This window comes from Macaca mulatta, chromosome 6, assembly GCF_049350105.2.
Source record: "Macaca mulatta isolate MMU2019108-1 chromosome 6, T2T-MMU8v2.0, whole genome shotgun sequence".
Classification (NCBI taxonomy): domain Eukaryota; kingdom Metazoa; phylum Chordata; class Mammalia; order Primates; family Cercopithecidae; genus Macaca; species Macaca mulatta.
In genome coordinates, this window is record NC_133411.1 from 188,763,090 (window position 1) to 188,777,661 (window position 14,572).

The following is a 14,572-nucleotide window of genomic DNA, read 5'->3' on the forward strand; positions in this document are numbered from 1 at the left end:
CTTTTCAAATAATGGCTTTTAAAAAGGGTCTATTTTATGTGCATGGTTCCCTTCCACCCCTAGGTGGCAGCAGAAAGCAGAAGAACCTGCGTGAAAGTAAAGCAAACGTCCTGCAGCTGTGGGGCGGTGTTCCTGAATTCTAGGATTGTTGCTTACCTCTGCCCTGCAGTTCCATTTGTCAGGCATTCCTGCGATTTTTTTTTTTTTCAGACCGATTTAGTTACCCATATATGGATTTTTTAAAATACTGACTTGGCTAGGATTTATAGAGCACTGTGTAGTCAGCTTTAACAGTTAAGAAAAAAGCAAATGTTGATGTGGGGAAAAGAAGAAACACGAACATTAGAATTGGGGATTAGAGGTTGAGAAAATGGTCCTCCTTGGTGTCCAGTGGGTAGTCTGCTGTTGAGAACTGATGCCCGTGGAGTTGCCCCAGGTGGAACACCCAGGCCAGGGCACTTCACCTGGGCTCCTGGGGTTGGTGTGGAGAGTCACGTGGCCCTTCTCTGCAGCCGGAGAAGCTAGCACAGGGGCTCCCTGTCTCCTCTGAATCCTGTCTAAACATAATAATGAGGGCTATTACTTGGAACATTTTCTAATAACGTGCTATAGATGCTTAGAGTTTATGGGAAGGGGGGATGGTACCGGGGGTGGGGGATAAAGGACAAAAACGTAATAAAGTCAACACAGGAAAGGAGCAGCGTGTGTTCAGAGGCTGAGCATAGGCTCCTCCTCTGGGCAGTGGAGTTGAGTCCTGACTGCAGCACATGCAGCTGAGGAAGTAGTAGAGCGATTCCATCTTCTTTTCCCTTCCCATCCCTTCTGACATGTTCTCATCGTAAAGTCGCTGCCTCTGAACTCCCGGAGTACTTACTGTGTGCTGCTCTCAGTCTGTGGCCATGTCTGTGTATGTCCTGTGTCCTGAAAGCCCACGAGAGGAGGAGCTGCCTAGTTTGTCTTTATGTTCCCCACAGCACTTGTCTCTGGCACAAGGCAGAATCTTAACTTTAGTGGCATGAATCCATCGAGGAGGAAATGGGAAGCAGAGTCACAGTGTCAGACTAGACATGATTGTGTTCAAGCAAATAGTCCCACTAAGAAGTAGTGAGGGGCCGGCCGGGCACGGTGGCTCAGACCTGTAATCCCAGCACTTTGGGAGGCTGAGGCAGGTGAATCACTTGAGGCCAGGAGTTCGTGACCAGCCTGGCCAACATGGTGAAACCCTGTCCCTACCAAAAAATAACAAAAGTTAGCTGGGCATGGTGGCACACATCTGTAATCCCAGCTACTTTGGAAGTTGAGGCACGAGAATTGATTGAACCCAGGAGGTGGAGGTTTCTGTGAGCCAAGATTGTACCACCACACTCCAGCCAGTGTGGCGGCAGAGCAAGGCTCTATCTAAAAAAAAAAAAAAGTATATATATATATGTGTGTGTCTGTGTGTGTGTGTGTGTAATCTCTGGCCTTTTTTCGTTGGCTCCATTCTTGGGCATACCTCCAGATGAGATGGCTGTGGGCACCCTCATGCCTGTCTCCCGTAGAAAGAGGACTGCAGAAGCACTTTAGCTAGACCTCAGTTCTGACTGGCCAGGTACAGGACCATCAGGGAAAATGGAGGTGTGTCCCCAGAAGTGGGAGTGTAAACTATGCAAGCAGAACCCACTGGCGAGCATTGCAGGGATGTCAGCCCTTGGCTTGTTACTGTCACAGCAGAGCAAATTCATATGTATCTAAGTCATTCTTTTCAATGTTTTTCAGCATCTTCATGATACAGTTAAGAGGAATCTTGACAGCACCACTTCCCCTCAGAATGGTGATCAACAGAATGGTTATGGGGACCTCTTTCCTGGGCATAAGAAGACTCGCCGGGAGGCCCCTCTGGGAGTTGCCGTCTCTTCCAATGGATTGCCTCCAGCCTCCCCCCTCGGTCAGCCTGACAAGCCTTCTGGAGCAGATGCCCTGCAGTCCAGTGGGAAGCACTCTCTGGGGCTAGACTCTCTCAACAAAAAGTGTCTGGCTGACTCGAGCCTCCACTTGAACGGAGGCAGTAACCCCAGTGAGTCATTTCCTCTGAGCCTGAATAAAGAACTGAAGCAGGAGCCTGTCGAAGACCTGCCTTGCATGATCACTGGGACTGTCGGCTCCATATCGCAGAGCAACCTCATGCCAGACCTCAACCTTAACGAGCAGGAGTGGAAGGAGCTCATCGAGGAGCTGAACAGGTCGGTGCCCGATGAAGACATGAAGGACCTGTTTAATGAGGACTTTGAGGAGAAGAAGGACCCAGAGTCTTCTGGCTCTGCCACACAAACCCCCTTGGCACAGGACATTAATATTAAGACGGAATTCTCTCCAGCAGCCTTTGAGCAAGAACAGTTAGGCTCTCCACAAGTGAGGGCCGGGTCTGCAGGGCAGACCTTTCTGGGGCCTTCCTCTGCCCCTGTGAGTACAGATTCCCCTAGCCTAGGGGGCTCCCAAACCTTATTCCACACCTCTGGTCAGCCCGGGGCGGACAATCCCAGTCCAAACCTGATGCCGGCATCAGCCCAGGCCCAGAACGCACAAAGAGCCCTTGCAAGTGTGGTATTGCCCGGTCAGGGCCCAGGAGGGGCCTCAGAGCTGTCCTCTGCCCACCAGCTCCAGCAGATCGCTGCCAAGCAGAAGCGCGAGCAGATGCTCCAGAACCCACAGCAGGCCACCGCGGCACCAGCCCCGGGCCAGATGTCCACGTGGCAGCAGACGGGGCCCTCCCACAGCTCCTTAGATGTCCCTTACCCCATGGAGAAGCCTGCCAGCCCTTCCAGCTACAAGCAAGAGTTCACTAACTCCAAACTGCTCATGATGCCTAGTGTGAATAAGAGTTCCCCTCGGCCCGGAGGCCCCTACCTCCAGCCCAGCCATGTGAACCTGCTGAGTCACCAGCCACCGAGTAACTTGAATCAGAACTCTGTGAATAACCCAGGGTCTGTGCTGGACTACGGCAATACAAAACCCCTTTCTCATTACAAAGCGGACTGCGGGCAAGGCAGCCCGGGGTCTGGCCAGAGCAAGCCAGCCCTGATGGCTTATCTTCCCCAGCAGCTGTCCCATCTGAGTCACGAGCAAAACTCACTGTTTCTGATGAAGCCAAAGCCAGGAAATATGCCTTTCCGATCACTCGTTCCACCTGGCCAGGTAAGTGTGAGCCTTGGCTTTCTGTTCCTCTGCTGCAGGTGCTTCAGTGAGGTTACTCGCTACTTTGGATGTTAATTGGGTCCGAGGTAGTTGTGGGAAGAGGGAGGAGGGAATAGCTGCTGTCATCCTTTGCTTCTCTTGGGAGTGGAAATTTATAAAATAAACCAGGGTTGGTTCTTAATAAAAAATAGGGTAAAGTTCCCTAGCATAGCTGGATTTTTAACTACACAAAGGTTTGAGGAATCACCTGCATTTAGTCCAGTGTCTGTTTCATGCCATAGGATTTAAATTAAGTAATTTGTGGCTGTGCTTTGCAGATAAAGATTACATTTAACGTGCTTCTTAGAGGCCTGGCTTTTTTTTTTTTTTTTTTAAACTACCTTTCAGATCTCCATGTACAAAATTCCCTAATTTTTGGTAAGCTTATAACATTTTAGGCACGTGCTGCTTCCCAGCACAGCTCAGCTCTGTGGTTACTTCATCATGGTTCTAAAGCCTGGTAGCATCAAATGGAAAATGGCCCTTTGGGTTGTTTCCTGTTTTCTACTACTGCAGATAAGCCTGCAGTGAACACCTTTGTGAATTTGTAATACATGCTGAAATTTTGCGAATTAAAAAGCCCAGTGCTGGTAATATCATGAGGACATAGACACAATCCTGTACTGATGAGAGTGTGTAAATGAGCTCACTGCTTTTGGGAAGTCATTTGACGTTACATATTTTTCACATGCTGTAAAATGTTCATATGCATTGACACTATATACCTTACAAGTTGATCTAAAGAAATAATCCAAAATAAAAGAAAAAGTTATATCCAAGATATTCATTGTGTGGTTATTTCCAATAGCCAAAAACTGTAAGCAGTTTAAGCATCTCCCAATGCTGATAATTCCACTTATTTCAGCCAGTAAGATGTCTCACGCCATTAAACGCCTGAAGAAAGACTCGGCTGCGCAGTGAGGGTGCTTGTCATTTGGGTACCGGCACTTTGCTCCTTACGAAGCTCTCTCAGTAGTTCTTAAGTTTCTGGTGACTAGAGTGAAGAAATTATACCACGGAATCTTAGAATGAATAACTAGAAAGGAGCACAACAAGTTGAACTGGTTTAAATAATGATTGCTTTTTGCCTATCTTCTGCTAAGTTTTCCCCTTTTCTTCTAAATGTCAGTAATGATGGGATAGTATTGTGGTAGCCTTTGACATGACTCTCACCTTTGGTCTGTGTACTGACAGAATATCTGTTGAAGTTCTCATTGATACTCAGTATTTTTTGAGGATGGGTATTTGACAAAAGCTAAGCAGTCTCTTCCAGTAAAATGCTGGTACAGATGGACAGTTTCAGGTCGTTCAGAAATAGCTCCAAATCTAAGGTTTATGCACATGGGGCAGAGTGGTCTCCATTGACCAAAGCCCCCTTCAAAGTATTCTTCCCCTAGGCCAGGCGTGGTGGCTCACACCTGTAATCATAGCACTTTGAGAGGCCGAGGTGGGCAGATCACCTGAGGTCAGAAGTTCGAGGCCAGCCTGACCAACATGGAGAAACCCCATCTCTACTAAGCATACGAAATTAGCCGGGCATGGTGGTGGGCGCCTGTAATCCCAGCTACTCAGGAGGCTGAGGCAGGGGAATCACTTGAATTTGGGAGGTAGAGGTTGCGGGGAGGCAGAGGTTTCGGTGAGCCGAGATCGCGCCATTGCAGTCCAGCCTGGGCAATAAGAGTGAAACTCCGTCTCAAAGGAAAAAAAAAGTATTCTTCCCCTCTTGGCCCCCTCTGCACTCAGATGTCCTGATGAGGGAGCATTTATAAGCCTTGATTGCTTACTGGAACTATCGTGTGCAAATATGAAAGCTTACATATGCTTAATGTAAAACCATACCTTTGTCACTGGTGAGTCACTGGGAGCAAAATTTACACGTGTGGAGTAATTGTTGGTTGCTGGGTTCCTGTATGCTCAGATGTCATCACTTTTGGTCTGTGCTCCAGCCCTATGGGATGGTTGTTGGAGGTCAGAAGGGAAGCAGAGACTTGGCTTCAAGAGAGTGAACCTTGAATGAGACTCTCACTGGATGGAGCTTATTTGGTCTGATCAGAGCTTAGAGACTTCACAGTCCTCTATCTGTGTTGACAGGAGCAGAACCCTTCCAGTGTCCCGGTGCCAGCTCAGGCTGCCAGTGTTGGGACCCAGCCGCCTGCCGTGTCCGTGGCCAGCTCCCACAACAGCTCCCCCTATCTCAGCAGCCAGCAACAGGCCGCTGTAATGAAGCAGCATCAGTTGCTTTTGGACCAGCAGAAACAAAGGGAGCAGCAGCAAAAGCATTTACAGCAACAGCAGTTCCTTCAGAGGCAACAGCACCTTCTGGCAGAACAGGTAAAAAGAAAGGTGGAAGGAAACCACCACTTCCCACCTTTGCCTGCACCCTGAGTCACTGCTGCAGTCACACCTTCTGCTCGTGTGTGTGGATTTGCACTGACTTTCTTGCCTGTCGTTAGAGTGCTTTGCCTTTTAAAAACCCCTTTCCAGGAATGTGGCATTTCTCAGACGGGGGTAGTCTTATGTCAGAAGCTGCTGTGTGTCACTTAGTGGAGAGTACTCAAGGCAGACTCTGGGGCTCAAACTGTTTGTGGAAGGGACATTTTCCCATGTTTCTGGTCAGCAGCTTCCAAGCCACTGAGCTCACGTGTCTGTCAGTCCACTATGGGGTCAGCTTTGCTGCCCTTACAGAGCCTGTCATAATCCAGAACGAGAAGAGGGAAGTGAAGTTATCCCTGAAGGGCACACAGTTCACTCGCTTGGTCACCAAGTGTAGTGTGCAGGCACTAAGGGTTGCGAGTGCGAGTTTTTTGTTTTTTGTTTTTTTTTTTTGAGACAGAGTTTTGCTCTGTCATCCAGGCTGGACTGCGGTGGCGCGATCTCAGCTCACTGCAACCTCCACCTTGGGGTTCATGCAATTCTCCTGCCGCAGCCTCCCAAGTAGCTGGGACTACAGGTGAGAAGCACCCTGCCTGGCTAATTTTTGTGTTTTTAGTAGAGATGGGGTTTCACCATGTTGGCCAGGCTGGTCTTAAACTCCTGACCTCAAGTGATTCACCCATCTTGGCCTCCCAAAGTGCTGAGATTGCAGGCGTGAGCCACCGCGCCCGGCCTTAAATTACATCTTTAAGACATAAGAACTGGCTCCAGATAGTGAAGTTCATTGAGGACAATCATTGCCTCAGTTCTGCCTTTAAAAAAAGCAGCTTTATTGCAATGTAATTCACACAACATATACTTCACCCACTTAAGTGAACAATTTAGTCATTTTTAGTATATCACAGAGCTGTGCAGCCATTACCACAATCCATTTTAGAAAACATTTTCGTTACCCTAAAACAAATCCCATACCCATGAGCAGCCATTCTCCCAGCCACCCAGCCCCTCCAGCTCCTGAGCCACTTTCTGTCTCTGTAACTGTCTGCTCTGGGCCGGGCGCGGGGGCTCACGCCTGGAATCCCAGCACTTTGGGAGGCCGAGGCGGGCAGATCACGAGGTCAGGAGATGGAGACCATCCTGGCTAACACGGTGAAACCCCGCCTCTACTAAAAATACAAAAAAATTAGCCGGGCGTGGCCGCGGGTACCTGTAGTCCCAGCTACTCGGGAGGCTGAGGCAGGAGAATGGCGTGAACCCGGGAGGCGGAGCTTGCAGTGAGCCGAGATCGCGCCACTGCACTCCAGCCTGGGCGACAGAGCGAGACTCCACCTCAGAAAAAAAAAAAAAAATTTGTTCTGGACATTTTATATTTATGTTATGTCATTTTCAATCATGTACTATGTAACAGCAATTCATTCCTCTTGATAATTAAATATTCCATTGTATGGATTTTTTGTTTGTTAGTTTGCCCTTTGTTTGTTTTTGAGACGGAGTCTCACTGTCGCCCAGGCTGAAGTGCAGTGATGTGAACTCGGCTCACTGCAAGCTCCGCCTCCTGGGTTCACACCATTTTCCAGCCTCAGCCTCCCAAGTTGCTGGGACTACAGGCACCCACCACCATGCCCGGCTAATTTTTTGTATTTTTTTAGTAGAGACGGGGTTTTACTGTGTTAGCCAGGATGGTCTCAATCTCCTGACCTCATGCTCTGCCTGCTTCGGCCTGCCAAAGTGCTGGGATTACAGGTGTGAGTCACCGCACCCAGCCGGATGTGTTACATTTTATTCATTCATCTGTTGATGAACATTTGGGTTTCTTGTTTGGGCTGTTAATGAGTATTGCTGCTGTGAACATTCATGTACAAGTTTTCATATAGACATCTGTTTTCATTTTTCTTGGGTAGATACCTGGGAGTGGAATTGCTGGATCACATGGTAATTTTTATGTTTAACCTTTGGAGGAACTGTCAGACTGTTTCCCACAGGCTGTCTCATTTTACATTCTCACCAGCAGTGTATGAGGGTGCTGGTTTCTCTACATCCTCACCAGCCGCTTGTTATCAACTGACTTTGATTCTGGCCATCCTAGTGGGATCTCATGGTAGCTGTGATTTGCATTTTCCTAATTGGCTGTCCATTTTTTAAAAACAGATATACCTACCTTTAAAAAAAGTCATTGCTTCCTAGATCTGTTTCATACTATTTAAAAACCCCAAAATGAAATCAGCACTATTTCCACAGGAGCCCATTTGTGAGTAACAAACTTGGGTAAGTTACTCTTCTCTGACCTCCCTCACTCCATGTGTTTTGGATTTTGTTATATGTTGGTTTTATTTTGTGGTTCTTGGCATTTTCTAGGAGAAGCAACAGTTTCAGCGCCATCTGACCCGCCCACCACCCCAGTACCAAGACCCGACACAAGGCAGCTTCCCACAGCAGGTTGGACAGTTCACAGGTAGGGGGTGTCTGCGTGAGGAGCAGGGACGGGGAGGCCGCTGCTTGGTGCTGATTGAATCCCTGCTGTCTGGCCAGCTCTATGCCTTGACTTCATCAAACGCATGCATTGTCATCATATACACCTCAGTTTGCCTAAGGGGCTTGGTTTTCTAGTTACTGCACGGCATCAGGAGAAGAGGGCATAGAGGCAAACCACTAGAACTACCTTTGCTAGGTCCCTGGCTGTACAGTTTCCTGAAGCAAAATCATTTCTAGCTGGAGGACATCTTATCAACAGGAAATAGCTTCTGTAATTCTTAAGAAAGTTCTTTGCTTCTGCTTTTATGTGTTCAAAAAATTGACTCTCCTATCTTCCAGATGAGGACTTAATGCACTTGCGTGGCCTTTGGCTTCTTTCTTTCCTCCTATCTGCTCACTGAGTATCACAGATGGCAGCATCACTAGTGGACAGTCAGCCAGAAAAGGGCAGGAAGCACACTTGAGTCTAGCTGTCGCCTCTGAGATGTGCCAGGGAACTTCATAGGCCATCCCTCCAGAAATGCCCAGAGATTTCAGGGAATGGATACAGTAAGTTCTGGTCTGCCCGCCCTCCTAGTTCCTCTCGGAATGTCCTAGAAACCTCTGGTTTTCCTTATTTGGGATCTTGCTACAAAGGTCCCAGAGAGACTGACCACAGCTGTGTGTCCTGGAGGAGACCGGGTGCGCTTTCATGTTTGTGCTACCTGGGGTCAACATGGGGTTGAAATCTGCAGGCATCTCAGAAGCATGGGCCTGACCTGTGTTTTCTGCCTTCAAACCCATCTGACATTTTGTGGATTATTGATGGGAATGAAATAGCCTGTTTCAGCTCTCCTCTTTTCCTCAATCCAATTTTGTTGTTGTTGTTTTGAGACAGAGTCTTGGTCTGTCACCCAGGCTGTAGTGCGTGGCAAGATCTTGGCTCACTGCAACCTCCACTTCCTAGGTTCAAGCAATTCTCCTGCCTCAGCCTCTCAAGTAGCTGGGATTACAGGTGCCTGCCACCACACCCGGCTAATTTTTGTGTTTTTAGTAGAGACGGGGTTTCACCATGTTGGCCAGGCTGGCCTTGTACACCTGACCTCGTGATCCGCTGGCCTCAGCCTCCCACAGTGTTGGGATTACAGGCGTGAGCCGCCGTGCCCGGCCCCAATTTTTATTATATAGTTGCTAGTAGAGAGGAAGAAGAAAAAAGCACTGAGTTACGGCCAATCTCTGAACAATGACTCTCCTACCCACAAAACCTATTTCAGTTAATGGTGTTGCCATGTGTCTATTGCTTAAGCCAGGAGGCCTAGACAGCAGTTCCCTGAGCACAGGGGTGCTTTCTGTTCCATCCTGTGCTCTCTCTCTCCAGCACAGCACCTGCCACAGAGTGGGTACTCAGTGAAGATCTGGTAATTTCCTGTGACTTCTCCCTCCCCTGGCCATCTTGTCATTTCATAGTATAAATCGTGTGACATAAGATGGTATATTGTCTGGTGAGATGTTGTCACACAGTCCTGCGCCTCCACCCCCCATTCCCACATAGTCTGCCCCCCGTCATCTGCATGACTGAACAGCCTCTTCCCAGCATGGTCTCAGCCGCACTCTCAGTCCAGCCACTCTTGGGCTTTACAGCGCCATTCTTTTTTTGTCTGTTTGTTTGGAGACAGAGTCTTGCTTTCGCCCAGGCTGGAGTGCAGAGGCGTGATCTCGGCTCATTGCAGCCTCCGCCTCCGAGGTTCAAGCAGTTCTCCTGCCTCAGCCTCCCGAGTAGCTGGGGGCGTGCGCCGCCACACCCAGCTAATTTTTGTATTTTTAGTGGAGGCAGGGTTTCACCATGTTTGGGGCAGTATGGTCTTGATCTCCTGACCTGGTGATTCTCCTGTCTCGGCCTCCCAAAGTACTGGGATTACAGGCATGAGCCACCGTGCCCAGCCACAACCCCGTTATTCATACGCCATCCACAGCTCTTCCCTATCTGGCCGGAACTAGCTCTTCCGTTTTATATGTAATCAGCTGGCCACTATCTCCATACCCTGGCCACGGCCAGCCTCTGAAAGTTTCCCACCCAGATGCCTTTTTCTGATTCTGCGTTTGTACACACTTGCCTGGAATGCTCTTTTTCCCCAAACTGTTAAATTGCTAAATTTATGTGATTGTAAACCCAGTGGATTCATCACCGTCTCTCTGAAGCCTTCCCCAAGGCTTCCCAGATGCCAGGGCTTCTGGCCTGCACCCTGCAGCCTGCTGGCCAGGTGTGCCCCATCACACCCCATCATGCCATGTGCTAACTTTGCCTCCCAGAGGTGGATCTTGCGTTGGGCCCACCTCAGAGTCCCCAGTGCCCACCACAGGGTCCCCACAGAGCAGAAATTTGGTGGGTGCTTGAAAGTTAAATGAAGCAGGTTACTGGTTTTCTCTCCCCTGGGGCTTTGCCCTTCCTCTGTGCCTTTCTGAACCCCATCATTGTTTCAGAGACCAGTCCTCCATTCCACCTGTGGGAGGCTTTCTGCCCCGTGGTCCCCAGGGCCCTCTTCCCAGTGTGCTGTGAACATGAGACTTCTGGTGCTGCGGCTCAGGTCTCAGAGGGGCCCCGTGGTGGTCCACTCCTGACTGCCAGACTCTTCTCTGTCTCGTAGGGTCCTCTGCTGCCGTGCCCGGCATGAACACCTTGGGTCCATCCAACTCCAGCTGTCCTCGAGTGTTCCCTCAGGCTGGGAATCTGATGCAGATGGGCCCTGGACATGCTTCAGTTTCCTCTCTCCCTGCAAACTCAGGCCAACAGGACCGGGGTGTGGCTCAGTTCCCTGGCTCCCAAAACATGCCTCAGAGCAGCCTCTATGGCATGGCTTCTGGCATAACCCAGATAGTTGCCCAGCCCCCGCCACAGGCCACCAATGGACATGCCCACATTCCACGGCAGACCGGCGTGGGCCAGAACGCCTCCGTCTCAGCTGCCTATGGGCAGAACTCTCTGGGAAGCTCTGGCCTCTCCCAGCAGCACAATAAGGGGACCCTGAACCCTGGCTTAACAAAGCCGCCGGTCCCAAGGGTGTCACCAGCCATGGGAGGCCAGAATTCCTCCTGGCAGCATCAGGGAATGCCGACCCTGAGTGGCCAGACCCCGGGGAACAGCAACGTGAGTCCCTTCACTGCAGCCTCCAGTTTCCACATGCAGCAGCAGGCCCACCTGAAAATGTCTAGCCCGCAGTTCTCCCAGGCAGTGCCCAACAGGCCCATGGCTCCCATGAGCTCAGCAGCTGCAGTGGGGTCCTTGCTACCCCCAGTGAGTGCACAGCAGAGGACCAGCGCCCCTGCCCCAGCACCACCCCCAACGGCCCCTCAGCAGGGCTTGCCTGGCCTGAGTCCAGCAGGGCCTGAGCTGGGGGCCTTCAGCCAGAGCCCTGCCTCACAGATGGGCAGTCGGGCAGGGCTGCACTGTACCCAGGCCTACCCTGTGCGGACCGCGGGCCAGGAGCTGCCTTTTGCCTACAGCGGGCAGCCAGGTGGCAGTGGGCTCTCTAGTGTGGCTGGACACACCGACCTGATCGACTCCCTGCTGAAGAACAGGACTTCAGAGGAGTGGATGAATGATTTGGACGACCTGTTAGGGTCTCAGTAATGGAAGGATTTGTAGTGTTTTTAGTGTTCATTCATCCTATATTTTTCTTCTCAGATTCAAAGAAAGAGCAACTACTTTGGACCAAAAGCCCATGGCCTGGGGAGCTGGGCAGTAGAGCCCAAGCTCCAGGTGAGGCCTGGCCCTGGGCAGGGTCCGTGGCTGCACCCCTCAGGCCAGCACTTGCGGTCCATCGGGCTGGCCCCAGCCCATCTGCTGGCATCAGTACCTGGTGTTGGGACAGCAGGATAGGGTTCTAAAGGTGGTTTTCTATCCAAATGACCAAAAAACCAACAGTAACAACAGTGAAACCCCACGATATCAGGCTTATAAAAATCTGTGCCATCATGGTGATTTTATCCAAGATTTCTCCACTTACCCCAGTGTTAGGGACAAGTTTTTGTTGAAACTTTATATAGCAGAATTATTTGCAATTTGTAGCATAGAAAAGATTTTTAAATTTTTTTACAAAAGGTTTTTAAACAGATTAGGATAGGTGATGGTTTAAATCAATTAAGTGGCATTGGAAACCTAGGGTTTCCTTTTGATTAAGAGCCTTTTTTGTTTCTGCTCTTTGTCAGCTTTCAGGGGAGAAGGAGGCCACTGGAAGATTATTTCCCTAAGTGCAGGCTGTTGACTGCGTATGCCAAAAAGGGACAGGAGGCATGGAATAGCAGGTCGGGTGACACAGCTAGGGTCTTCCTAGCAGCTCCTCCTCCCTCCCAAGGCCCCCTGGAATGCCTTCCTCCCACGTCCTGGCAGCAGGACCCAGGCTACATATGCAAGGGAGAGATGTGGGGGTCCTGTGTCCTGGAGTATTACGTCTCCCCACCTTCTGCAGTTTCTCTGAACGTGTATGTTGCCCATGGTGGGAGCGTGGTCACTGTGCAGTTGTGCACAGATGTCTTTCCTTTACCCGTTGCCTTTTTGTCTGCCTCTCCTTCCTCTCTGTAGTCCAAATGGAAAACAATAATTTACTCCATTGGAGGGGGGAAAGCAAGAGTCTTAGAATTCCTAAGGGAACCCTGGCATAAAGGTTTTGGGGAAGGAGGCCGCAGGCCGGCCCAGAGGAAGCAATTCCACTTTGTTTGACAACAACTGCCACTCCCATGTCAGATGACTTGCACTTTTTAAAGAGATTGCTTTATAACACTAAGACATCCTTTCTAAAGATTCAAGTGGACTTGACTAAGCTGAGGGTTCACAAAATAGAATATGACATGTGAGCTGTTTTTGGAAAACGAAGATGGAGAGAGCACTTCCCCGTAACGAAAGTGGTAAGCACAGGGTGAGACCCTTTTACACAGAATGGTGGAGAGAAAAGAGAATGCTGAGAAGTGGCTTAGATACAGAGTGTTCTATGGAGAAACTGCAACCCCGTTTTTATTTCCCTGGAGTCTCCAAATGGATCATTCAGGAGTACTATGTGAAGAATTGAGCCAAGGAAAATATTCATGCAACCAGCCTGAGTCGCGGTGAGGGAACTAGAGGTTGTACACACATTGGTAGTTATTTTGCACCAGCAGTGCCTTTCTCACTGGGGGTACTTGGACCCTCAGATCTTTTTTTCTAATAGCCATTTGCCACCCCAGGTGGTATGTCGGCCATTTCTCCTTAAAACACCTTCCCTACCTTTTCCATTTACTCAGTTTAGCTCTCAAAGAAGGGGTAAATCATAAAGCCAGCGAAAATTCCACCCTCTGAGCGAGTTCCCCAATCTGAAGGGGAAGAGGGTGACCTCAGCGGCTTTTCTCCCAAAAATCGGCTGAAGGCTGGTTGTGGATCCTTGTTCCTCTCTTGACCCCATCTGGCTGCTGCCCCGTCTCCCACCCCTGTCCCCAGGGCTTACTGGCCCTGCACTCTGCCTTAGTCCTGGGGCCGGCGACACAGTGGGCTCCTCACTTGCTGCAGTGTCATAGCAATAAAATGTGATTCTTGGGGTCCCCCCAGGGAGCTGCCCATGGCTTTATTTATGAATCTGGTTTTCGGGAGTCAGGGGAGGAGATGACTTTGCTTCTGTGCACAGCCCCGTCTTCCAGGAGCCACGACTCAGAAGAAAAGGGTGCTCAGACTTTTGTTATACACATTTGCTTTGTGTAAATAAATGTTTACAATTTTATATGAAAGATGGAATAAGCGCTAGAGCTTCCAACTGTATATTTTTTACTTTTATAGATTTTAAAACTGTGGTCCTTTATATGTGTGTGTTGGGGGCTACGATGAGTTTCATGGCAAACGGTTGGCATTGTTAACTTTTTATTGTCATCAAAAGTGCATAAAAGTCCTATTAATCCCCATATTGTTCTACTGCCCTTAACTCTGGTATACACCAAAAAGAAATCTTTACTTTCCTTGTTTTATCATTATAAAAATAAAGTATTTTGCTAGTATGGAAACCACCTTTGTATTTGACGTCACCTGGGGTCTGCTGGCAGAAGTTTGGGGATTGGTTTTCTTTTGTAATTTAGCCGCTTGCTTTTCTTGTTTTTTTATTATTTTTATTTTTAAAGAACTGCCCATTGAGTCATAGATTTAGCTGCTTTCTTATTGCACATTGTTGGGTGGGAGTTGGTTTGATTGAAGCCTCAGAGGAGCTTCTGTTATCTGCTGATAGATACTAAATTGGAGCTAGCATCACCCTGAGAAAGCAGCCTGTGCCCTGGGACTCAACGGGCGTCCATGCAGCTGACGGAGGGGAGCTGGACCGGATGGCTCTGCTGTCTTAGCTGCTGGGTGCTTCTCGTGCTTCATGTAGAACCGTTAGGTTTGCCCCTGAGTCTGTTTGCTGCATGCCCTATTTGGTTTCTCTTCAGCATAGGGCTTGGTTTTCGCCTTTTTTAATTGTAAGAATGGTGCGCTGTGGCATGGCACACTGTGAAAGGGGACCAGATGATGCAGCCTGGACTGAAA

At 49.3% G+C, this 14,572-nt stretch overlaps 1 protein-coding gene across 1 annotated transcript in view; it reads left to right on the forward strand.

The window, feature by feature from the left end:
• MAML1 (mastermind like transcriptional coactivator 1) overlaps nt 1-14,058 on the forward strand; it is a 53,389-nt gene extending 39,331 nt beyond the window's left edge. Inside the window, exons 2-5 of the mRNA XM_001105097.5 lie at nt 1,759-3,174; nt 5,305-5,544; nt 7,942-8,038; nt 10,683-14,058. Of these exons, the coding sequence (XP_001105097.4) occupies nt 1,759-3,174; nt 5,305-5,544; nt 7,942-8,038; nt 10,683-11,665 (2,736 nt within the window). The 3' untranslated portion in view covers nt 11,666-14,058. The remainder of the gene's footprint in view (nt 1-1,758; nt 3,175-5,304; nt 5,545-7,941; nt 8,039-10,682) is intronic.
• The last annotated feature ends 514 nt before the right edge of the window (nt 14,059-14,572 follow it).